The sequence below is a fragment of the Coturnix japonica genome, chromosome 1 (genome assembly GCF_054131305.1).
Source record: "Coturnix japonica strain WE chromosome 1, WE-NBRP24, whole genome shotgun sequence".
Lineage (NCBI taxonomy): Eukaryota > Metazoa > Chordata > Aves > Galliformes > Phasianidae > Coturnix > Coturnix japonica.
In genome coordinates, this window is record NC_140663.1 from 126,845,719 (window position 1) to 126,873,403 (window position 27,685).

The 27,685-nt window shown below is 35.8% G+C and overlaps 1 protein-coding gene across 8 annotated transcripts in view; it reads right to left on the reverse strand.

Annotated features, from left to right (window-relative positions):
* ATP11A (ATPase phospholipid transporting 11A) overlaps positions 1–27,685 on the reverse strand; it is a 109,725-nt gene that overhangs the window by 27,860 nt on the left and 54,180 nt on the right. For all 8 annotated transcript variants that reach the window (XM_015849203.3, XM_085535007.1, XM_085535001.1 and 5 more), the window contains exons 2-15: positions 25,465–25,587; positions 17,375–17,464; positions 15,614–15,694; positions 12,880–12,987; positions 9,614–9,742; positions 9,024–9,127; positions 8,335–8,385; positions 7,770–7,834; positions 6,006–6,087; positions 5,206–5,356; positions 4,033–4,230; positions 2,022–2,195; positions 1,025–1,188; positions 682–753 (exon numbers count right to left, since the gene is read on the reverse strand). In XM_015849203.3, coding sequence (XP_015704689.2) covers positions 682–753; positions 1,025–1,188; positions 2,022–2,195; positions 4,033–4,230; positions 5,206–5,356; positions 6,006–6,087; positions 7,770–7,834; positions 8,335–8,385; positions 9,024–9,127; positions 9,614–9,742; positions 12,880–12,987; positions 15,614–15,694; positions 17,375–17,464; positions 25,465–25,587 — 1,592 coding nt within the window. The remainder of the gene's footprint in view (positions 1–681; positions 754–1,024; positions 1,189–2,021; positions 2,196–4,032; positions 4,231–5,205; positions 5,357–6,005; positions 6,088–7,769; positions 7,835–8,334; positions 8,386–9,023; positions 9,128–9,613; positions 9,743–12,879; positions 12,988–15,613; positions 15,695–17,374; positions 17,465–25,464; positions 25,588–27,685) is intronic.

Below are 27,685 nucleotides of genomic sequence, written 5' to 3' on the forward strand. Positions count from 1 at the left end.
TCGCTGTCACCCAGGAAAAGAAGCTGACTCCCACCTCACCTTTCTACAGCCTCCTTTCCAGGTGGCTGTAGAGTGTGATGGTAAAGTCACCCCTGAGCCTCCTCTTCTCCAGAGTGAACAGTGTCAGTTCTAGTTCTGATAAGCCAGGACATCATTGGCCTTCTTGGCCTCCTGGGTACACTGCTGGCTCACGTTCAGCCAGCTGTTAAGTAATACACACACATATATATATATGGGCAGGACTACAATGGTTATTTCAATAAAAGAGCAATTTCTAACACAAAGTTGGATCAGGGCTATGCCTGTGAACTGTGATACATTTTGGGCAAGTACCATTTTCTGTAAACAAATTGCTACCATACAACAAAGGAAAAATATTCATAGTTCCTAAAATTATTAGTAGCTATTAGATTAGTTTATGAACCACCATGCCACACTTCTGTTGTTATTTTCATTTTTCTTATTGCATATACTGTCAAATTAATGGACTAAGCAGAAATATAAAACTATGGGGTGTACTTAAAATTACAAATACTAGTAGAGCACTTCTTTTCTTACTCAAACATACTGTTTGTGGCTATTCTAAATATAAAATTAGTATGTAGGGAGAGAATTAATTATTAAACATATCAATAAAAATTCCTTTCCTCAGACACATTTTGTTGTATTTTAAGCACTCACTTCTCTCTGTTATTTTCCCGGTTTAAGATCTCCATATAATTGTCCTTCAGGCACAGGTAGGTGTAACCGAGTCTGTAAAATGAAACACACACTAAGAGAATCCATACAAGAAATGTGTAATTATCCAGTTTAACATGCCAGACAGATTTAAGACTGAGATTCTGAGAAAAATACAATTGTTTTAAGTTTATGAATATGAATAATCATGACTGCATCTTAAGAAAATCATCATGAATAGGTGATTTGATGTTTGTTATCAGTTTTTTTTGTGCTGAAAACAACTTTGAACTTCAGCAATTAATTCTCCAGACTAAAAAATTACAATATCTAGTTACATCCATACCTCTGTATTCCTTCAACTAAAGCAACTTCATCAGGTGATGAAGATATATATATGCGAGATCTTCTTGAGAGCTGGCTCTTCTTCAACCCATCTACACTGTCATCATCTTTTACCTGAACAGTGTGGCAAAGACAAAGAGCTCGGAAAAACAGCTCCTCTCTCTCCTAATAAATAAAAGAAATTATTGTTATTATGTGCCATCAGTTTCAAGTATTCCTTTGAATTATTATTCTTTTTCTTTAGGAGGTCAGCAATGTCACTGATTATTACTACTAGCCCATGCAGGCAGTGTTATGTGTCTGTGCCACTGTGATTCCAAGCCAAAAACTCAACTACTCTGGGAAAATGTTAAGATAAGTGAAAATCACAGGTCTGCTGATTTACAGTTACAAATGCTAAGAGATCTTATCTTGCCACAGTGAAGGGAATGGACAAAGTATGATCTGAGATTGCATTGATATATATTTTAAAATATACTGTCCAGTTATCCTGCCCATTCACACAATGCTCAGATACTGACATGAAGCTGCCTTAACTTTCAAGTAATCTCTTTTGCTTTTCACAGAAAAAAGCCAAAGCACATACATACCACATGTAATATGTTTCACATGTGGCTACATTATGTCACATTTAAAAGTAAATTTGTTTAAATCATAAGCCTTTCAATGGCCACCTTCAGTCAGTGATGACTGAGTGTAAGCACTGAACACTCACTTTTCGCAACGCAAGAGTTTTCCTGCCTTGATTTCTTTATTGTAGACAAGGTAAAATGGAAACCAGCTTACAGTTTTATTAAGTTGGGAAACTTCTGATTAAGCACGTAAATCTTACTTTAAACTAGGAAAGGAAAACGTTCATGCTGTCATGCATTTCCTGCAGATATGTACTCCGATTACCAAAATTCAAGGATCTTATACTTCTACAATTCCCTTCATCAGCGTAATTCAGTTTTCACATTTCACTGTGAAAAACACAGACCTAGAAAGAGTCACCATACCTTTCCACTTCCTCCTGGGGAAGAATCTATCATATCAATGCCCGTACAATCATGGAGAATTTGGCCATTGCAGATAACATGCGGTATATAAACATGTCCTTCAATGCAACATTCTACAAATTCCATGTTGTTCTCAGTTAAGGTTCCTGTTTTATCTGTGAAGACATACTCAATCTGCAAATGAACACAAATTAAAAACAGCAGGAATATGAACATCTTCTAAGTTCTCTTCATGGAAGTGAAATTACTACTGGGCTACACCTTCCATAATCTAGGCTCTTTCAGAAAAGGAAGATGGGTTGTTTGGAAAAAAAGGAAGTTCTTTTTTGGATACACGTTCTACTAAAAGATTTTGTCATACAAGCTAAACAGACCCAGCTGTCTCAGCTTCTCCTCATTGAGAGGTACTTCAGTCCCTTCATCAACTTCATGAACCTACAGTGGTCTCTCTCCAGTATATTGCGGTCCCTCTTTTACTGGGGTGTCCAGAACTGGACCCAGCACTACAAGTGTTGCCTCACCAAAGCTAAACAAAGTAGAAGGATCACCTTATTTCCCCAGCTGGAACCATTCCCTACAGTGTAGATCAGGGGGCTTTTGGTTGCCTTTGCCACAAGGGCCCACTGCAGGTTCATGCTCATCTTAGGGTCCACCAGGATACCCAATTCCTTTTCCACAAAGCTGCCTTCCAACACAGTGGTCCCCTGCACCTGCCCCATCATCCAGATCTTTAATGAAGACAATGGACCCAGTACTGGACACTGAGCTACGTCCATGAGACACTGGCCTCCAGCAAAAATTCACACCACTGATCACCACCTTCTGGGCCTTGCTGTTCAGCCAGCTTTCAATCCATAACACTGCCTGCTCATTCAGCACAGACATCAACACCTTGTCTGCGAAGACTGTATAAGAGATGGTACAAACAGTGGTTGCTCATAATAATAAAATATTTGCATCATCTTTTGTCCATGCTTCTTAAAACCTAAAAACCTAGTTCAGCTGTAGAAAAATTTTATTCATTTTATTTGACAACATATGAAAATCATCTGAGATCCTAAATAGTTTATCCAAAATGTGTACATATCTGTGTCAGTATGATGTTTTTTTTTAATGCAAAGTAATAAAGATGGAATTTCTTTCAAAAAATCAGGAGGTCAGACAATCATTTTAGCAGATAAAACTTTTGTCTGGATATTTGCTATCAGTCTAACAGACAAGAAGGCTATTTCTTTTATCTGGCTTTTACTATAAGGAATTTAGACGCGTATATAAATCTCCCTTTATGGTTACAGGAGAGAAATCACTACCTTCATGAAGTGATTATTATTTACTAATACATTTAACCATTATAATGATCTATAATATTGGTGTCTTTTTGTATCTACGTTCTAGGTACCTAAGCCAGGTAAGAGGAGTGTGCGTGTCTGTGCATCTGTTCAGTGAAAGTGGAAAATTCCAGCTTAGATTACACACTTACTGTCTAGATAATTTCACTTCAGTGAGACGATTCGGCCTGAAGACCAAATGGTGCTTAAATGTACAATAATAATATTGAAAAAAATCAAACAATGGACTATTTGTGTAGGAAATGATAATACAGAACTAATTTCCTAGGTTAGCTACCATGCAGTAAAAAGTTATGAAATTCTAAAATATATTTAAACAATCAAATTAGGAAGCACTATTGTAATGAGTAACATAGTACTTCTAACTCATGGAAATGAGTGAAATTGCTTTAAGTGGAGTGTATTCAGGAATTACTCATCAAGCTAAATGTAAGAGTTGTCTATGTTTCAGTACTCAGCATGGTAGCTGACAGGTGTTGTTTTCAGAAAATTATTATTCTGAAAATCTGAGGAAATCAAATCAAAGGAAATCAAGGAAAATACATTTTAAAGCTGCAAAAAATATAGTGACAATTAATTTTTAAATAAAAATTACTACACGTCAGTAAAATGTATTTTTATGGTGGAAATAGCCGAAAATGTTGTCATGCAGTGAAATTTACCTGCCCCAACTCTTCATTGAGGTCAGAAGTATTCACCAGTGGTCCTTCACCTGTGTCTTCATCAAACATTTCCTCATCCCATGTAAGGAAATAAGAACCAAGAAATTTCTGCATTTCCACAGTGACATACATGGATACAGGAATAATGTAGTTGAAGAGAACCATGAATGCAAGGAAGTCTGTAAATGCTTGAAGAAACTGCCAAAGAAACAAGATAAAAATAATTCTTCATGTACCATCAAATACTGAAAGGTGGCTACTTGCATTTGCAAGTCTTTTTTACTTTTCCACATTAAGCAATTCCATTCACATCTCATAGTTTGGCACAGAATGTTTACTTCCATGATTTACAGCACAGTTATTTTTGCATGAAGATTTTTTTTGAAGTTTTAACTCCATATTTTATTTTACACATACATAGATGGAGAATACTCAACTAATGAGAGTGACCGCATATGAACAGTAATGACATCATGTGTACAAGTAAAACAATAAAAAGATATATTTCCAAATGAGCAGAAGAATACCATAAAATCACAGTAAATCTTCTGAGGATTAACAGATTACAAAACCTTCAGGCAGCAGCAGCATCATTTAGTGTAAAGAGGAATTTTTCTCATCATCGGGATGATTTAGTAAAATAATATTCTGCCTTCCGTAACGTAGGGCTGAGCTCATTATGAAGTATATTTGCTTGACAGCGTCCTTGCTCTCATAAAGATGTTGGACACTAGCAACTCTGTTGGTCTCTAACACTCATGAGAGAGTTACAAGACTATATGAGACTGAGCTTCTGAGAGGTACTTGTACAGCAATTCCTACAGCAGATTCCTTTGATCAGCTGCCGGTTACATGATAGCCAGTAGTTGGGTGATTCCTTTCTGTCCTATGCTTCTCCCCAAGAGTTCAGCTCTTTTCTTTAGAAACTCAATGGCAGGAAAATCCAGAACATTTGTATGTGGATTTTTATACCAAAAAAGAACTTTTATATCCTTGATTAAAAAAAAAATCCATCACAACCCAACCCATCACAGGCTTTCCACAAATACACTATCACCATTCTTAGTAAACACATAGGCTGTTTATACTTTTCAGTAGGAGTCTCACAAATTTACAAATGAATGAAACTTTTTTTAGGTATTTTTTTTAAGGTATTTTAATTTACTTCCATACCTGATTTCTTTTCCTTTCTGGCTCTGTTTTCTGATTATACCATGGCTCATCACGAAATGGTTCACTCTGCCAGACATACTTCAGGACAGTATTTATTAGTGCTTTACTGATGAGAATACAGAGGTATACAATAAGGAATACATTCATTGATCTAAAAAATAATAATAAAGAAATTAAAAATAAATAAAAATCCCACTAATACACAAACTACAGAGTTCATTCAAAAATACCTTACTTGTGTTTTAGCCTAACATTTGCTATGAAGTTAAATAACTACCCCTGAATATAAGGATTATAAATTATATGTCTGCCTACGTAGAACATACAATTTTAGATTACACATGGAAAACCTGACACAAATTGGCTTTCCATTACTACAGTTGGTCCATACCAAAGGAATTAATTCTACTAAATTCAATTTAATTATATGGTTAAACAGTGTTAGGATACTGAAGCAGATAATCTTGGAAATAAAGTCAATAGGTATTTTCTAACCAATGAAAGAAAAGTCTGCTGGAACAGCAAAGCACACTTTATCTCAAAAATGTAAGCACTGCATTAAGATGGTTTGTTTCTCATATATACTAACTGTTTAGTATCAAGAACCTAATCTATCTGAGGCTATACAACTCATATCACAGTTCAAAAATGAAGCATGCAAAACTGAAAATTTTAAGTTCCTCTACTTTCATTGTTTAAAACTAATAAATCACATACATTTAGCAAAATGAAAATATTCCCTTTTATACACCATTCAAACATGCAGTTTTCCACCCCAAAATAAATGTTTGAAATATTACTTTTCTACAGCAGATCGTTTCTGTGATTTTGACTGGTAATTTAATGCCATTTTCGTTTCCATGCCAGTGTAGATAGCAACACCTGAAATTAGACAACTTGTTTTACTAAAGATTACAAAGTACAATAACTTACTTGAATAAGAACACAATCACAGAATCACAGAATCACAGAATGACCCGGGTTGGAAGGGACCTCAAGGATCATGTAGTTCCAACCCCCCTGCCTGGCAGGGCCACCAAACATACACATTTACTAGATCAGGTTGCCCAGGGCCCTGTCCAACCTGGTCTTGAACACCTCCAAGGACAGGGCATCCACAACCTCACTGGGCAGCCTGTTCTCTACAATTCTCTAAATTATTAAACCCCATCCACTATTATACCCCCATCTATAAAGATTCTGTAGTCTAAAGAAAAAGGATACAAATCAAGATGATAATCAACACTAAACATGACTTAATATTTTGGGGGAAATTAAAAGAAGCATTTACACCTCACGCTAGAATCATATTTCCCATTTCCTTGCATTTTGATGTTTGGTGGGTTTTTTGTTCTTTATGCTTTAATTTTAAAACATAAGGAATATGTTGTGCACGATAATCCAACTAGGATAAACTAAAGAATAAACCCAAGAAGAACAGAAGGAAGCTACTGATTTAGTTTTCTTCAGGAAATAGCAATAATTTATGAAGAGGGATCTTCTTCAAGAATTGCATTTTGAGTGACAAACCCTCAGAATATTAAATACAATAAGTAGAGGTAAATTTAAACAAGAAAATGGATTTGAAGTGCAGAGTAAATCAGCACAATGCTAAAATAATACATTTTTTGGATATGGATCATTCAGTGTAAATGGCAAACACTGCATATGTTACACAGATCAGAAACAACTGCTCACGCATCTCTGCCAGATACACAAGTTGACTGCAATCCTAAAATCATGCCCTGAAGTTTAAAGAAATATTACAGTCTAATTAGTTCATCAATTTCAGATACCAATTAAAAGAAGAAGGGCAAGTCCAAATGAACATATACTTTTCATCCTTTTTGCCAGAAAAATCTGACAGATTTTGATATTTTAGGCTGAGTATTTCATTGTTATTTTTGATGTTCTTTCTTAAAGTGTGGTAGTGTACAACAGAGGATGATTTGGACCCCTGACACTTTCAGTACCAGCAGGGAGTCACTTGTAACAATGCAACCACTCCTCCCCTTTGTCTTTCTTGAAGAATGACAAAAAAAATTATTTCATTCTGTGCTTCCTAATTCTGCTAAAATATTAAAGAAATTCCATGTAATCAAGGCAATTCACCCACACAAATTCAGTGGATAGTAGAAAGTAACTTTGAGTCAGGAACTAATTAAGTTGTATTTTTATAAGCCATATCTGTATCTAAATGGAGTATCTGTCCATTCTGATGATTGAACAAAACATATTTAACAGTTTTCACCAGGATCAACTACTTCTTTGGGACAACAATATTAATCCACAGTGCCTGTTCAAAATCCCTATATTCAAATGAATAATGTGCATCATCTTCATCATCTATGAAGACCAAACTCTTCCCCAAAATCTCTACAGTTGTTATACATCATTAATACTTATTTTACTGCAGTTACAGCAACAGTAAACCTTATTAAGAAGTTTTAAGTCAAGTGTTTTGATAGAAATCATACACATGGTAGTAACTCCCCACTTGCAAGCCTGTTTGATGTTTGCTTATTATTTCAACATCCTCAGTAATAATTAATACAAATATTTACCAAAGATTTTTTCTGTATTCTTTAAAGTGGCTCCTCTAAGGAGCAGATTTTCGGATCCCAATGGCCTGCAAAAGATAAACATTATAAAATACAAGTATTTAGAAAGAGACAACGGGCTTTAATGGAAGCCACCAAAGACAGGAAAGTAGTTTTACTCAGTAAATTAATTCATTAATTAATGGTACGTAAAGATTTTAAGTGAAGATACAAAAGGATATAGAAAATGCACAGATGCCTAAAATTAAAATCATAACCTCACAATCCAAAGCCAGCATCAGCAATCTCATTTTGTAACATGTAGAGAAAACAGTGATCTTCATATAAAATCTATTTCCTTAGATGTTGCCTTTTTGATCACTCACAACACTGCAGACAGTTTAGTCTTAAGTTAAAAGATGAAATATTTATGATGTACAAAATTACAGAATGTAAATTTTGAAGAGAAAAATATTTCATCAACAAGAAAAGACAGCCCAGAGTTGGTAAAACTAATGTAATTTTAATTATTGATACATACTCAGCCCTAACAATGATTAAGCGTATAGAAATACTGGGTCTTCCTTACCTTGCTGTAGGCTCATTTCTATCATGGTAAACATTTATTCGACCGACAAATCTGCAAGGAAAATATACACGTAGCTTAACAACACTGCTACTGCTAATAGCAGCTGGTATATTCCTATGTGTGTATGTCTCAACATTACCATTTTCTTAATGTACATGACATGTAATTCCCTTTGTATACAGGCGTGTATATGCCACACACATATACAAAAAACAAAGCAAATTACTCTCACTTTAAAAATGTTTAAGGAATATATATGTGAACAGATTTTCTGAGAAAATTTTTGTTCAATGTTTTGTGATCATTCACATGTTTTTCTTGTATCCTTGGGGTGAATTAAACACACCTTTGTTCTTAAATACAAAAAAATAGTGAAGGAACAATAGATTGGACAGTGTCCTACAAGTAAGAGCAGATTACAACTAAGTTACAACTAAGTTCTAACATTTCCTTCACACACCTCAGTGAATAGTCCTGCATGTCCACTGACCTGTGTGCAGTCGCTGTGGAGACCCCTGCCCTAGAGAACTTTCACCTACCTGCAGGAGAGGAGCATGGATGGAAGACTAAACTGACTCCAGACTCATTTTGGGGCCCAATATAATCATGAAGACACGGTCATTATTTTGTAATTCTATCTTATATTGGTAGAATATGATAAATGAAAGAGCTAAGAATTATTTTCTTACTTATAAAGGTCAGGCTGAGGTTGTTCACATTCAATGGTAGCATGTAGTGCATCAATTTCTTGTTCACTGTGAAATGCCTTTGTATCTTGAACAGCATAATGAGTCTGGAATGAATAAAAAGATGTATATACATTGAACAATTAAGGACAAAGATTTAAGGCATTTATCTGCAGACACAATCTGTTTCATTGTGAAAAATGGCGTAGTGGCTTTTACATAGGAACTAATATTTCAAATAAGAAGCACTTTGAAATGTTCCGTAGTGGGTATCTGCATATATTATTTGCAGGTACCTTGCAGTGTACTCATAAATCAGATTAACATGAAAACAGTTAAATACAAAAATGCTTGGGAATCATCTCTGTCATTCACATGCCTATACTATACACAGACTGCAAAAAAATTTTTTTTGAATTTTTTAATAAATTAAGGTAACATCAAGAAAAAAAACCCTCAAATGGCAAAAACTTATTTATGTCAGTGCATCTGTTCACAAATATGTGATTATATTTTTTTCTCAGTAAAAAAATACAAAACCCAACCTAAAAGCAAATTGTGCCTTAAAAAGAAAATGTAAAACATTTCATTACTTTATGACTGGATTCACCATCCAAACTAGCTGTTGTGACAAAACACGTTCCATCTCCTCTACTACTTGATAGAAATATTAAGTCACATGGGAATGTTTCATCTTCTTTTACCATCACAATATCACCAACCTAGAGGGGGGAAAAAAAATTATCATTTGGCAGCACAACTTTGGTTCATTAAATATCTTGAAAATTCATAAATTTTATTCAGACCAGGATGTTACCACAGATGTAAATAACTACAGAACTATATCTGAGAATTACACTTCATGGAATGAATCATGTTTACTGCATGCTACCTTTCAGGATGTCAAACCATTGTGCAGGTACTGAATTAATAAGGTTTTTAACATTATTTGAGAGAGGGAAGATATACCCTTGCTTCAACAATAACTACAACTAAATATTATTTCAAAAACAGCTAGAGATATGGACTGCTTTCTTTTGCTCTTTAGGATAAGCATCTCAGAATAGTGTAGAGACAGTTGAAAGTAATGTAAGAATTCCAAGTCTTCCAAGGAACACAAGGACATATTTTCAGTATGATTTGTCACTAGAAGTCCATCCTACTCTTTAACCATGTCTAAAGATGAATAAATTAATCATTATTAATGCAAACATAAGACAGCATCTCACAGTCTGTTAAACCATGCAACTGAACAGCCAACCAACTACAAATTCAAGAGATCACTGTAAAGCATCCCTCTGAGAGAAACAGCCTTTTATAAACTGTTGGAGCTCCTATTTTACAAAGGAGAAATTAAAAAAAATGAACAAAAGGTAAAAAAACAGTGTACGTTTTAAGAATATCACTTTCATTTTTAAAAACCATCATTAAACATCTACTAGAGATACCTTTATGTCATAAGCCATTATGATAAGATCCAGCTTAATCATTACTCTCATGATATAGTTGAATTCTAATATTCCTAACAGTCTGCCAGGAGTTGGCTAATTCTAGTTAAGCAAAATTGTCTGCTGTCAGCAGTTAAAAATGAAATTGTGGTAGTATTGATATGGTTTACTAAAATATACTGAAGAACTAATGCTAAAACATTTAACTTGTAGGTAAGCACAAGGCTTAATTAAAGACCTTACAAAATGCATAAGGACATTTGGGTACTTTATGTCTAAGGACAAACTATGAAGGATTTATGTGTGGAGATGTTCAAATGAAGGGATTAGTTTCCTCATGTACTTCCTTTTTACCGTGTGATTTTTTGTATTTCATTCTGTAGACTCAGGTAAGTGAAGGTATGTAGTGAGACAGAGAAGTGGTAAGTTTGGAACCAGAGGCAGTGAACACCTTAGCTGGAGCCAGCCTGAACAACATGGAGCCTCCATCATGAAGAGCAGTGGAGTCTGTCCAACCAGACTGCTGCTGAAGCTGTCATACTCTAACAAGTGTCTCTGAGTAAACTTGCTGATTTGCCACAAAATCGTTATTTGTAAAAGACAGTGATGTGGAAAACTATAATAAAACACTCAAAATAAGAATTGTATCAAAAGCACATAAACCACGATTCAGGTATTATCTCGAATAAACTGTGAACAGAGAATCCAACTATTACAAGAGGCAATTTTAAGAATCTCAGGTAATTAGATTGGTTTTCCTAGCCCTCTTTACCACTGAAAACATTAATTCACCTGTCAGCTATTTAAAACACAGTGACATCACAGCAAATTTAATAATCTCTGCAGATGCTACTGAAGAAAGATCCCAAATTGTTCAGGACTTTTAATCTGGATAGAGAGAAAGCCAAGAGTCTGGTTTAGCAATCAGTGCCCTCTTGGGAGTCAAGTGTCGAAATAAGAACATGCAGGAGAAAAAACTGTACCTGGACTTTTTCAGGTTGCCACAAAAAATATTTACACATCAGAAAGTGAATTTTCAAACACAAACAAGTTCTCTTCATTCTGATTTTCACAGGTCATAGCATTGAGCGGTCCTTAGTATTTACTAACTTAACTAGCAAGACTGTCTCTGTGAGCTATGGTGTATAAATCGGCCTGCAAGCCAGGAGCAAACTATAATAAAACAGCCTAACTGAAAACAAATTAAAAACCTAAACAGTTTGCAGTAGAGTAAAGGGCAGGAGCCAAGAAAAAAAAACAGTAAACAAAATACTAACAAAGTGCTCTTGTGATGATATCGGTCAATGTGTCAGTTAAAAAGAAACCTCATCTTTTAGCAATTCCTTTTCCTTTCCTTAATCAAATGTCCACAGGCTTTTAGGGGCAGAAGGATCTGCCTTTATGTGATCTAGTCTGTTTTCTTGCATAATACAGGTCTGAGTATTTTACTGTCACCCACAGACAGATACCCTCTCCACACAAGTATTTCTTGTGCCTGTCTCTCCTACCCTTTTTGGTTCCTTGAAATAGACTCTGAAAGGTAAAGAACTGGGGAGAAACTGAGAAAATATATGTAATGGATTTATTAATGTAATACAAATTGCAGATCTATGCTACATCACTCACTTTATATGCAATGGATGACTGTTTAGGAGCATGGAATACTGAGCACATCATGTCTTAGTTTTATTTATTTATTTATTATCTGGAAGCTGTAGGCAGAAGCTACCATATTCAAATAAATGGTCGCAGCAGGAAAGCAGAGAACCCTGTAGGTCTGTTTATGCCTATATGAAGCTGAGCAGAAGAAGATATTTCTAACAAAGATATTAGAAACATGGGGATCCCAAACAAGCATTTATCAGATCTGCTCAATTTTAGAGATTGCAACAACACCAACTTCATATTCTCACAAAAAAATGAACAAACAAGTAAACAAACAAAAAAACTCAAATTATCAGGAAAAGGTTGTGATTTGATGGGAAATGAAGAAAGTATTTTGAATGCGTTTTTCTCTATAAGAAACAGGACAAATTGATAGGGTTGACTGTCATAATTGGGCTTAGGTAAGTTATTAATGTGCATACCCACAGAGAACCATAAATGGAGAAGAGACAGAAAATAAAAAATGAGTGAAACATTTCAAGTTAAAAAATGGAAAACAAAAGCAACAGCTATAAGAGAAGATATAGATAGATATTCTGCATAGATAAAGCAGAAACATATCTAGCTTCTTAAAATACTTAACTCAGAGGCACACAATTAAAATTAGTTTATTTAAGGTCCATTTTATGGAGCTAATCATGAAATTTAATAAATACATTTTCTACACAACATTTCCGTGTAATTCTCTTTACAAAAAATGCAAAGTAAACTTGACTCCTAAAATCTATTAAGTCATAGTTACTTACTCTTAATTTTCGGCTTTGCTTTCTAACCAGTTTACCATGTTGAATGAAATGAACAGGGCATTGGTTCATTGCATTGTCAGCTTTATGTCGAAGCCAATCTTCATAACCCTAAAAAACAGTGAAATGGAATGATGCAGTGATGTACATCTGGCTGTAAAGACAGAACAGTCTTGTCTTGCAACAGAAATTTAAAAGAAAGAAAAAAGATTCTTAAAATAAGGAAAAAAGGAAAGATTTTCACAAGAATAAATGAAATTGTGGTACATTCATGTTGCACATATATGAGAAAGAGGATTCACCGTTAAAAATAGTCAATAAAATTATATATTTTAATGAAGACATTTTGATAAATAGGGATGCCTACAACATATGGAACACTTTCTGATGTTTAAGAGATCACCTTTTGTTCAAACTCTTGTTCTTGAGTAAGAACAAATTATTTATAGAAACCGCTGCTAAAAAGGTAGAAGGATGAAAATCACATTTTGGAAAAGCAGGATTCCATACTGAAAGATGACAAAAGTGAGACCATGACTGAAGGTGGTCGTATTTCCTGACTGCTGTACAATTATGTCAAACTTTTTGACCCTACATACGATCTACCAGCGATGAAGACTTTTGTTTGAAGTTTTGCAGATTGCCACACTGATCAATGAATTATCCTATAAATTGGTCTGTTATGCCAACAGTCTAAATGACTTTCTATTTAACAGGTCTTGCAACAGACTAAAGATCGGAGATGACAAAGAAATCAGTAGTTAAGATAAAAAATTGCCATGAAATTTTTCACGTCTGACTCTCTTAGACACATCTGAAAACCCGCTGTAGAACAAGAATATCACCACTTTGCTCTCAGAGGTAATTTGTGAAGTCACGGGATCTTTAAAACTCTAGTGGAATAACTGCTCCAGACAAGTGGTGTGCGCTTTGGCACCTGACTTGGAAAGATGCAACTGCTGTACTATGCACAGCATGTCATAATCCAGACTTGAACGAACCACTGTTTAACTACTTTAAGACTATATTAAGTGCAACACTTCAAACTTAACAGTAGGAAACCACATCTAAATTACTAGCCATTGTATGATCATAACTTTTGCTCATAATCAAGAGCTGAATCCCACTACAGACCATACTCAACTACATACACTTAGCTCTGAAAGGCATGAAAACACGACACGTTATAGTTTCCTGGACAACTAAGATAGGAAAAATCTGTACTTAGTATAAAGACAATGAAGATAAGCAGTTATCATGTTAAGAGACAATCAAAACCACTCTCTGCACCGGGTCTGGCTGGAATGAAATGAACTTTTTAATTCAGAAGTTTAGAGCTAAAATGGGGGGCATTCTGATCTAGACACTGTCTTGATATTCAGCTTTCATAGGAAACTTCTCTTTCCTCAACACAGAATGTTAGTAAAACAAGAGACCTTCTTAGTGCTCATGAAAAATAAGAGTGGCCTAGTAGAAGATGCTTGAAGCAATCTCCCTTCTATGTAGGGAAGTTGTTGATGCCTGAACCCAAATATACCCATGAAATGGAACTTGCTGTACCACTGTGTACTCAAATTGAGAGGCTGTCCTAAAAGACTGAACTGAAGGTAAAAAGCAAAATAAATAATAAAACCATTCTACTTGATATTTGTGCCTATTACTCTAGGTTTTGGAAACTACTTTGTGGCTGCAGTGACATGTACACAAAGACAAAGAGTATTATAGCCATTAAGTGCACCTGTTATAAACTCACATTCTAGTTCAAATCTAGTAAAATTCTGGATGCGTTAAGGATTATGTTATTCTTTGCTCCTTCAAGGAGCAAATTTATAGTATCAGAAGCTCTGATAATGCATGGATCCGATAATCATATCAATGTATTAACATTAATCAATTAAAATATTCAATATTCATCTGAGATTCCACTAACTACCATGAGATTCCATCTACATTTAAGCACTCCTGTTAACTGGAATATTGCATGAAAAACTACTGAAACCTTTTCCTTTTGGTAGTACTAGCTTGAAAATTAAATTACAAACCTATATAATAATACAAAACTGTATCATGCAATTTCATTTTGTGAAAGCAACTTTTATTACTGTCTTTTATACTCAACCATAGAGTAAGAACTGATTTCTAAAAATTACTTCCATTTTATGGATTAATTTCCACACTGAAAATGAGAGAATACCGTGACATCTACTGAATATGGTCTTTAGAAAGCAATGCAGCTATCATTTTGAACTGTATGTTATCATCAGCATATACTAAAGATTTCAGCCAAAATACTTTTTTTTGTTATCTTTTCACTCTGCAGAGGACCCAGAAATCAGCAGTTTCATCTTACAAGCTATTCTCATTCTTACTAAGCTCATTTTCAGTCTTCATATAAAAAATGTAATAGGATATGGACAGCTGCTTAGTAACAGACAAAAGTGAAACATACCGGGTAAATACAATTATGCAGATGATTCCTTTGGATACAAACACATCAAAGTTTTAAAATAATTCATAAGCTTGTGTTGAATTTATGAGACATCACATATAGCAACCAACTTCTACTACAGTCACAAAAAAACACCCAAAACAACATTCATTACTCTGTCCAAGTTCATCATGTTGATTCTTTAGGCATTGCCCTAAGACAGCCTAACACAAAAAGACAGGGAGAAACAAAACGGTACACAAATAGAAATTTCTCCTTATATTTACTTTTGCTAAGAAAATTTCTCACCTGTTTGATAGCTGTTACAGTAATGACAAATAAAAGTGGAAGTCCGCTTGTAACTGGACTGGTAGGTGTATCAATGATCAACTGCAATAAAAGGAACAAATATATTCTGGTTATATTTATGTAAATGTAAGCAGTGAATTATGCAATCAAGTTGTTTCAAGTACTCTTTTCACTGCTATGTTACAAAGTACCAGGGAACTTCAACTAAAAAGAACAGATTTTAAGAACATATACAATATCAAGGAAAAAAAAAAAGAAAATAATTATAGGCTAAAAAAAAGTACAACGCTATGATAATGGCTGCTCTGAAAATCATGCCTCTTTTTTTTTGTGTTGGCCCACGACATCAGAGGCAGACATTGGTGATACAGCAGTAGAGGTTGAACCTTCCCACCAATATTCTGTTATATGTCATTGTCATACGACAGATGGCAGCAGAGGGGCACTCTGACACAATGGTGTCTGATGTGGAAATGCATCTGAAGCAAAGATGTGGAACTGAAATTCTCCATGCATAAAAAATCGGCATCGACTGACATTCATCAGTGCTCACTGGATGCTGTACAGACCAAACAATGGATGTGACCACAGTAAGGTCATGGGTGGTGCATTTCTTCAATAGCAACAGCAACACTGTGTCATCTCCACTGCTGTAGATTTTCTATAGGTGCAACATGCAGGCTCTTGTTCATCACAGGCAAAAATACAGAGCACAAGGTTGTGACTACGTTGAAAACTAGCATTCTGCAGTTGAGAATCTGCTCTATCAAACAGTGTTATTGTGCTCTTTGTATCTGGTGTCGTTTCTATGGAAATAATTAGGAGGCACTACTTTTGGAGCAACTTACATGTATTTAGACCACATTCAGATACTAATGCCTAGAAAGAAATCTGATTTACCTGCAATTGCTTAAGTATAAGAGAGACTGGAAAGCTTCAGCTTTCGAGACAAAGCTGAGCAGAATCTGAAATCAGCCTAGTGCTGTTTTCATGTTATACAACGCAGATGTTCCTATGCACACAAGAAATAAATTCTGAAATACTGAGCTGACTTCTGCAATTATATGAGAAAGAGGTAGAATCCAAGGGACAGTTTAGGATGTAAGAAAATCAAATTATTCTGAGAATCCAAATAGCTCTTTTTTTTTATGCTGTCCGGCAAGCCAAGTGAGTTTTTCATTTAATAGATTGTTATTTTTTAATACGTTTAAGTGATTGTGAAAGGTTCAGAGTGAAGATGTCTAGAAAGAAACAAATTAATTACTGGAAGTAAAAATTATAAAAACAAGTATTTAGGTATTATGCTAAGCAAGCATTGAAGAAGCATCGATACTTTGATTTCTCTACAAGCCTTAGTGACAAGCTCTTGGAAAATTTCTATAAAGGGATCATTCTCTTATAAAAAAAATAGAACTTTCAGCATAACTAGCAAAATTTAGTCATCAGCATAATTTACAAGAATGGATTTACTCATCTGGATGCTTACTTACTATAAAATAAAGAGTAAAATTCTATTGCATTTCATCAAGAGATGCCATCAAACCAGATTTGTCTTTAGGTTAGATTCACACGTACAACCTGGGAATCAAATAAAACCCCTTTTGCCACATCATCAGTGATGTGCCTAACAAAGTTCAACTATTTACTTCTCCATTCATCAAAGCCAGTGGTTTCTTAAACTTTTCTAAACTCCTTGGTTGCTTGTTTTTTCCTTTTTTTAGGAAAAATTCAGAAACTTATCACAAAATAGAAGTAGCTTACCTGAACAAGAAAAATGATGAGAAAATAGAAGTTAGCTATTCTTCTGAACTGCTCAAACAAATTTTTTGGTATAAAGTTCCAAAACGTGTACTGAAAACAAAGCACAAATTATCATTGTTTATGAGAAAAATATCACTCACAGCCTTTATTCTAAGAATCAGACAAATGCATAATTCACAATCCAGGATTAATCTAAACTAAAAATTGTATCATTTTTGTTACTACATTTAATAGCTTACCAAAACAGAATTTTAATTGGCAATAATGTATTCCTGAAATCACATCATTTGCATTATGTACGATTTTCTGAGCTGAGAAAATCTTGGTATCAAGGACCTTCTGAACAGTAACAATACTCAGAGATTCAGTTACAGAACAGTTCATTTAAAGCAATGAAGAAATTTTAAAAAACATCTTGGAAGCTTAACATTGTTTTTAATTCACTTCCATTTTGAACGTGCATCGTGAGGAGGTAGGTGGCACTCAGAGCCAACTATGAAAACACAGCAAATTGAGGACCAAAGTTGCCAGCCTCTGTGCTTTGGCTTTGATGCAAACATAGTTCTCAAAATAAACTACAGTTCTGAATCAGAGTAGGTAACTGCATATAACCGTAAAAATAACAAAATTTCACAGAATGGCTTGGGATGAAAGAGATCTTAAAGACTGTCTAGCTCAAATCCTCCTGCCATAGGCAGGGACAGCCTCTACAAGAGTAGGTTGCTCAAAGCCCCATCCAACCAGGTCTTTAAAAAAATGAAATACAGCACAGCGAAGTGCAAACAGAGCATGTAAAAAAAGAAAAATTAAATGGAAAAAAAGCAAGTGAGAAAGAATCTTGTGACATTGGGTCCCTTCCCCTGCCCTGCAGCAAGTTGAACCTTACTTTTCTTATACAAATCATTCTATAGTTTTAAAAATTGGATTAGAGCATTGCTTTTTGTAATGCATGTGAAAAACGTCATCTAGAGCTGTGTGACAAATGTGAAAAGCTGATGAAGAAAACTAATGCTGCATCTTCTTATTATCCAAATTATCATTTGACACATCATACAACGACAACTTCAAGTTAACATTCATTTCAAAGAAGACATGCTAAGAAGCTTTTACTAATTATTTGCTCAGACTGCACTGATGCATACTGATATACAAATCATACCACAAGTTACACATCTTCTATACTTGGCCCTGAGAGAAAATGAAAACAGAGTTATAGAAGGAACCTCTGCTCCATCTGCAGATGAAAAAGAACTACAAGAAATATATCTTCTTTGTACGTGAAAAAGCCTACTATGTATAATCCGGAATTTCAGAACTGCTGAGATTGGAAGGGACCCTAAACACCATCTAGTTCCAATGGACCTGACAACAGTAAGGGACATTCCTCATTAGAATATGTTGCCCAAAGCCCCATCTAACTTGAAACTAAGCAGACCCACAAGGGACCACTGCCTTATGCTTTTATTTATGCATATGTAAGATATGAACTAAATGTTATTCCCTTTATGATATGTCAAAAAATATTTCTGAAGTAAACACTTATTCTGTTTAATAAGTTACTTCATTATTGTATCACCACTTAGCCAAAACCCATGCAAACGTACACATAAGAGCTGGAAAGTTAAGTGCTCTCATCTTTCAGTCAGAACACTTGCATGGGACTGGAATTCTATTCATACTACTCAGCTACTTGCTTTGGCTGCACAATTTCAAAATAAAAGTGGTTAGACTGGATTAGGAGTTGTCCTTGTACAATAGCCCCAGTCATTTAAAGTTCCTGTTGTGATAAGCAACAAGAAAGATGTGATTTGAATACAGAAAAGGGAAGTCCACCACGTGCTTTCTCCCAGTAGTTCATGACAGACAGCATAATCAGCATTAATGTATCTTGTTCTTTACAATCTTAGAGACATTCACATTAATGAGAAGCTTAAATGGCAACAGTAATACACAGACAAATTTTAGAACTTCATTATACTGGATTTCAAAGATACCAAGTATTTATTCCACCTACATCTCCCTCCGTCACTCTCCCAACCACCATTAGTTTAATGCAGTATCTACAAATAGTTAATTAATATTTAGCCATAAACACTTCCAGGAGAAACAGAGGATGGAGTGCATCTGCAGTAAGTTTGCTAACTACACCAAGTTCAGGGGAAGCATTTATCTGCTTGGGGGGTAGGGAATGTCCTACAGAGGCTGGATAGCTGGGCTGAGGCCAGTGAGATGAAGTTCAGTCCTGTCCTTTGGCCACAACAACCCAACACAACAGGCCTGAGGAATAGTGGCTAGAAGTCTGTATAGAAGAAAAAGACCTGGGAGTGTTGGTCGATGCTCATCTGAACATGAGCCAGCAGTGTGCCCAGGTGGTCAAGAGGACCAATGCCATCCTGGCTCATATCAGAGATGGCGATCTGAGGAAATTAGTTCAAGTAGTCAGTACACATTTGGGGTTTTGGGTAAAGGGTAGCAAGCATGAAATCTAAGACTAATCCCCAGTGATATACATTAATCACAGTATTCCTATGTTCAGTCTTTTATCTGTCAGAAAATAAAATACAGAACCATGAAAGGACAAACATTTTGCCATAGGGCTCCTTAAAAATAGCTACTTGTAAAACTAGATTTCTGCTACAAACTGAAATACGATATTCATCATAGTCCTTTCTTAATTTAACAATTCTCAGTTTCATCAGATTGAGGCTGTATCTCCAGGAACTCCTCTGACAACGGCATCCCCCAGGATTTTGAAGACTGTTATTTTATTATTATTTATTATTGCACTACAAGTTAAAGAAACTAACAGTCTCAGAGAATGTTAGCATAATAGATGCAAGAGTGGGTATGAGATCAGAAGTGCTTAGTTTTTTCATATGCAAAGGGAAGAGAATTAAGTTTTGTAGTGAGTGGAACAGTATCAGGTTTGGACCTGCTTCATTTCCTTTCCTTCCTTTCTTCATCCCCACCCTCACCCCCCCAGTGTGCAGACTCCATATTTATATGACAAACTTTACTCTGTACCAGCAGAGAATAAAAAACAACTTAATCCCAGGCTGAGTGAGGAGTGTGGCAAATTACTTTCCTTGGGAGCACATGAGAGGTTAGAGAGAGCCACTGACCTGCAAATCCTACCAAGAAGTGGATCACGAAGACCTAATAGCTGTTTCTAACTCAAAGTATTGGGCATTATCCACAGGAAGAAACTATGTTATCATGCCTGTAAGGAAAATCTCATGATGCACTGCATTCCATTACTTCATCCTAAAGGTATTGCGTCCCATTAGGTGGGACCAAGACAAGTCCATTGATGAGGAACTATTTGTGACTAATTCAGATTAAGTCCATTTACTCTTCATTGCTAAAAGCACCTGCCTCACTCACTCTTAGATACAGCTTGGTAAACCTTGCTATTTTAACCCCAGCAGCATCAGGTCTGATATTCTGCTTCAGACTGCACTGACTACAAGTCAGTGGAGTGCCTGGGCACAAGGCAGGAGCTCTGCGTTACAGGTGCCTTTAGAGCTGATCAGTATGTCCATGCTAAAAGGAACACAAAACACCCCTTGCACCTTTCCCATATGCACTTAAGTCTACTGTTCTTTCCTGTACCACAAGGGACACTATACAAATATTTGCGCTTCACACACACAGCTGTGCCAGTTTCCACTGTGAGCTTGAGATGCTTTTTTGACTTTCAAACGTCAGTGCTTAGGGCTGTATTTGAACTCCTCAACTTAAAGCTGTTGGGTCATGTCCTCATAGAGATCAAATAAATCCTTGCAGATAAAAACCATGACCTTGGAGATGTCTGGGACAGCCCAGGACTCCTCTGAGTTTCAAGTAGCGGTGGAGGTACTTGAACAATTTTTAAGCTTCAGAATTAAGATTTCTTCCAAATGTAGCACAACAATAAGAATAGAGCCTTACCACCTCCAGTCTTTGTGGTTTTATAACAGGATGTTAGAAGTGAGCACTGCACGGAAAGCAAACAAATCTCTGCTGAAAGGAGGAAAAAATCCAAGAGTAACCTCTGAAAAATGCCAGAATTACTTAATTTTATTTAACTATTAGTCACCGAGATTGAGATGACTCACAATTAATCAGATTAGTACTGAAAGGAACTAAGATTTTGCTTGCAGTTCAGAGGACTCTCAACATGCAGTATTATCGTTTCAGGCTATTCTCATACAAATCAGCATTTGGATCAGCATTCAAAGAGAAGCCCCAAGGAAACAAGCAAGCAACAGACAATACTATTATTTGTGAAAGCAAAAATGGGAGCGCTTCTGGTCAGTGAATATAGCTATACAGCATTTCAAAGTAGCAAGTGATAGTATTATTTTGTTATCTAAAATTCACTATTTCACTTCTTAAAAAGCAACAAAAGGAAACAAAGCTGCACTATAAATCTGCATTTCATAATTTCATATCATAACTTAAATTGAATGAAATCTTTATGCAAAGGCAAACTCTTCAAGTAACAGTTCTGCTTCCACTGTACAATCAGCCTTGTATTTCAGGGAATCTCAGCCTACTCCTTTTAGCATCAACCTTTTGGAGGCTTGAACTCCACTGCTTCCAGTTATGTCAGTGATGGACACACATGTATCTTTGGTAGCTGTAGAAATTTCCCTTCATGAAACTATGAAAGTTTGAAGCTAGACAGGCTCACTAGGCAAAAATGCTACCTATTGATTGCCCACAGACTGAAAACAAGAACAAAATGCTTACCCAGAGTTTTTGCAAATATCTGTAACCTTGATTTTCTATAGGTGGTACAGAAAAAAAAGTCATCTCCCTGCAGAGTGTTCCCAATATTTTTGTCAGTCTGACACACCAGAAATGTGATTGTGGTTCATTCAGTCAGATTATATCTATCTTGGAACCTTCAAAATTTTGTATCTCTTGTGGTTCGTTCTGCATGTTCTCTCTAAACCAATAATCAGCTGAAACTGAGGACATGCTCAGAGAATTCCATACAGCTCCTACCATTTTTTATATGTACCTTCACCTTTGTTTAAAAAAGGCATACGTATACACACACAATTAGTCTTCAGTTCATTGATTCAACTAGAATTGGAATTGCAAACCCCTAATTTGTCTACAAATGAACAAAATTTGTGAAATACAGCAGTTCTGTGAAGATACAGAAGATCAACAGTGAAAATATGGAACACTGGAAATTACAAAAAAAAAGAATAAAAAAAAATTAGGTATGCCTCAAATCAACAGCTAGCCTATACACTGAATGGCCTATGCATTTCACAGTCTTAAATACTAACAACGCTTAGGAAAAGATACAGACAAATCTAAGCAGAGGTATAAACTGCTTCTTCACAAAATTGCTGAACAGGCTAAGACTGTGCAGCCTTGGAAGAGTATGGCAAAAGACCACTAACAGAATCAAGATGATAAAAATAATAATGGTTGCTCTCAGATTCAAGGACTTGTAATCATCACTGAAATTTAGGAAGCAGGAATTTCAAAATGAAAGTTTATTGTTTTATTTTATCAAACTTCTGAAGTTTCACTGTGCATTAATTATTCTAAAAATTCATATGGGTTCAAAAAATAACAAAGAAATCCACAAAAACTTGTATATTAAAGTTATCAGTTTTGGGTAAATCACAAATCAACAAATACTGACATTGGTGAAGCATTGGAACAGGCTGTCCAGAGCAGCTGAGGATGCACCTGCACTGGAAGCTTTCAGGCTACGTGGGCCTGATCTACAGGGTTCAGGCTGCGTGGGTAACCTGATCTACAGGGTGTCCCTGTCCAGTGCAGGGGTGCTGGAACTGGATAGGCTTATGGATACATTGCCACACTGTATGGGACACCCTGAGCACAAAGTATGAAGTATGGACCTTAAGGAAGTTTCATATTATGTTTGATCTAAAACAGTTTTTTTGCTTTTTTATTAATTTGACACAGAATTTTTGCAATATGTTGTTAAAAGTCATATGAAATCAAAAATCCATTTTTGTTTGCCCAAGGTCTGTATAGATCAGTTTTTCCATGAGCAGGAATATGCCCTTAAACAGATGGAGCATTTACCACATTCTACAGTGACAACACAATGTACAAGAAATATCCCCCTGCACCAGAATCAAATTATCATCTTGCTGACACCAGGAAACCACTTGTGCAGCATCGTGAAGTTTAACTTTGGAAGGAAAAAGCCTCAGACTTTCCCAATTACTTCAAGTGGCCATATTTTTTCAGGGTTTTATGACAGGACATTTGTTAATACAGGAACATACAGTCCAATTGATGAGGTTTCCTCATAGTTTTAAGCTACTCTTTTTAGAAATTCAATTTGTCTTAAATTGGTAGAATTTGAACTTAGATGTTCAGGGTTTCTCATCCTTGAAGACCAATCATTATCTTTCCTGTATAAGCATTAAAGACCTATAACACCATAGCTGAAAATTACTGTCTGTCCTACTGATGAAAAACTATGGAAACACCCTTCATGGTTGAGGTAACATTATATAGTATGCTTGCACATACGTATTTTACTCTAACAGCTATAAGTTTCTGATTATAATATTGTGTTATTTCGTTATTTTGCAGCAAGTTTAAGGTTGCCTTTCTTAAGCTGCAGTAGATACTCCTTCAGAGAGCTTCTAAGGGAGACGGCAAGAAGGACAGAGTGGAAAGTTGTGAGCTAGGTAGCTTACAGAACAAGAACCAATGAATTCTAATCACAGTAGCACTTTACATAGAATATCTGGGATAGAACACATAAATAATCAACTTTAATTGCAAAGGACAGGAAAGATAGCATGACAAGTTTTCTATATCAATACAATTGTAATCTAAGTTGAACTTTCTGCACTTTTGGGAACTGTACTGTAAAAAGTATGTAGCTGTACAAAGGACTTCTGCAAATTCTAATCCCTTCTAAAAAACAAGAAAACAAGGGCTACTCCAAAAGTAATACTTCCCATTGTACTATGTTGGCCCACAGTATCAGAGGAAGTTGCTAGTGATATGGCAGTATAGACTGAATCTTTCCACCAATATTCTGTCACATTCTCTATGACAGATGGCAGTGGAGGGGCAGCCTCACAGAATGGAGTCTGACAAGGAAGTGCAGGTGAATCAAAGGGTTATCATTGAATTCCTCCACATGGGAAAAAAAAAATGCATCAATTGAGGTTCATCAACACTCGCTGAAAAATTACAGAAACTAAACGATGTCTGCACAATTAGGTGGTACGCTTCAGCAGGGGTGACAGGAAGTCATTGTAACTCAAAACTTCTAATTTCACTATCAGAAAAAGATGTCAAGCATCTTTTAGAACAAAGTAGGATGCTTTTTATTTCAAAAAGCAGTCGCAGTAACTTCCTTCAATAGCTCTATGTATGTAAATTCTAGACAAAATGTACATGATTAAAAAGTCACACAATTACAAAGATTTGCATAAAATGTGTTTATGCTGCAATAATGCACAAAGTAATGTGCAGAGTACAGGATTTCCTATTGTATTTGTCTGACCATATTCCACCTGGATTACTTACTGTATTACCTTTTAAATATTTTACCTAATTAAAGATGTTTAGACAATAGACTGTTTTTCTAAGCATACTGTCTTTGAAAGAGATATAGAAAGAATATAGTAAAGATGGTAGTGAATGAAGATATTAAAAAAAATTATGTAAGAAATGAGACAGTTTGAGAAGCACACATTTTATTACAGCTTTGCCATATATTAAAGGAAGGCAAGTGTTCAGATCCACTTTCGTATGCAAGCATACAGTTCTGAGCTTACAGTGTTAGTGAGGTTCTCAAAGCAAGTCTGTGAAAATTACTTTTTCATTCCTTTGTGGAAAAGCACAGCCTCATTCTAAAACTTTGCTATGTATTTCATCAAACACTGGATGAGTTATTTTATTCTTACTCATATGAGAGGCAATTTGACAATTAGTTTCTGTGGAAGAAACTTCAGATGTTTACTTACCTTTGCCAATCATGGGAAAGAAGAAATATAGGAAATACAGAAAGAATATCTTGGAGGAATAAAATAAACACACAGAGCATAAATTAAACTGATTTATGCAAATGAGTGAAAGAACAGTACCTTTGATGAGACTATTCTGTTATCTGGAAATCTCTGAGGAATGTATGCTTCAGTGCCTGGAGGTGGTTCACGATGCCCAACATAAATAGTCCGACTGTCCACCCAGTTCTCTTCTCCAGCACACTACAAGAGGAGGAAAAAAAAACCCCATCATTATGTCACTTCACTCAGTATTTCTGCAGTAAGATGAGTTGCAGACTCAAGAAACTAAACATCAAATCAGTACATACACAGCTGTCAACATGCGACCCCTTGCATTTCTCTGTATAATCTCAAGACCACTAAAAGACAAGTTTAAGTCAATTCTCAAAACCTCTCTATCTGCACCAAACACCACTGGTGGAAACGTGAAAACTACTATTCTGCTTTCTTAGTTTTATAACTGAAAAAAGAAGAATGGTAACTTGGTAGGTTGTTTGCAAACATCTTTTTTTTTAAGAGAAGCCCTGCCTTCTCCAAAATACTAGCAATAACAATATCCTAAGATACACGGCAACTGTAGAGAATCTTAGATTGCCAGGAAAGAACTCAGCTTGCCAGCTCAGACTCCTTACTCCTTAATGAAAGCTGCATCTGCACATAGATGAGCCAAAGTGAAATGCTCACAGTTGCTTCATAAAACTCCACCACATTTATCTTTTAATTAGTACTTTTACACATATACAGTTCACTGCAGATAAGCCAACTGATTCCTTAGCCCACAGTTTCACTAATTCCCATTTAAGATAGAAAAAATGCTTCAAGTACAGAATATATTTCTAATACCTTGATCTAGACAGAAAAATGAGGCACCCCCTATTCTGAAAATATCACTAGGTAAAGAGACGAGTAAATTAAATGTTTAAGTACATAACCAATTTGAAACAAAAAAGCCTGTTTTATGCTGCAATTATGTACATATATATACTTTGTATGTCCTGATTTTGACTGGCATACAGTTAATTTTCCTCACAGTAACTGATACAGTGCTACCTTTTGAATTCTCGATGAAAATAGTGTTGACAACACAGCTACGTTTTGCTGGCACTGAGCAAGGTGAGATACCCCGAGTCCAAGTGAGTGAGCAGCCTGGGGGTGCACAAGGAACTGGGAGGGGACACAGCCAAGGAAAGCTGACTCCAGTAGAACACAAGCTACCCTGCACTATAGGAACAACATCCTCAGCAATAAAAGTTGGGAGGGAAAGAGTGCAGCAAAGTAGGGCTGGGGAAGTTATGCTCAAGTAAAATAAATAAATGTTCTCAAGTAACTGTTACACGTGATTCAGTCTCATTTTGCAGGAAATGACTGAACATCTACCTTCCAAAGGGAATTAGTATATTGCTTCGCTTGCACGTATAGATTTTGTGCTATTAAAACTTCTAAGCTCAACTCATGAGATCTTGCCTTTTTACCCTTCTGATTCACCTTCCCATCCTGCTGTGGAGGACTGAGCAAGTGACCATGTGGTGCTTAGTTGCCCAATGAGATTAAACCACAGCAGTAAATTAGATGGAAGCTCCTTTTCTGCAACTATGTAAAGCATCGTAAATACTTCCCGAAGCTTCCCTGGGCACTGGTGCTATTCAGCAAAGTAACCAAAGTTACCAGAAGCAGTTTAGTAGTCAAGCAGAGCCAAAGCATCACTCCCTAAGCAGCTTGATGAAGCCACACAGTAGTGTGACCATCATATGAATGCAAGTTACATGAAGGCAGGATGATAACCCTTCTTAAGGTACATCAGAGGCCTAGTCATAGCTTGTGCTCCTCTATCACTGACTTCAGAGATTTCACATGCCAGATCCTTGCAGTGGGAACCTGAAATTAAAATGTGGGTTATTCTGCAAAGTACACTAATTTTCCAGACAACTCCCACATCTCTAATTTGGCTTGTCACAACCTCAAAAGCAGACTGCCATTCTAAATGCTCATACCACTTCTGAAGACAAGCCGATATTCTTATAGTATGTCAAAACATTTTAGAAGTAAAACAGTAAAAAAATCTTTCTACAATCCACCTTGCTTCTGTGCCAAGAGCAAAAACTCAGTGCCTTTTATCATTTTATTAGATGATATTTTTACTTTTTCAATACACCTGAATATGCAACGTATGTAAACGATTTACTGACACTTGGGATAGACATTACTTCTGGAAATGTAGGAGTGCAAGATATTCCTAAGAGTTAGACCAAATCATACAGTGTTCATTAATTTTTCATTAAGGATATCCCAGACATCAAAG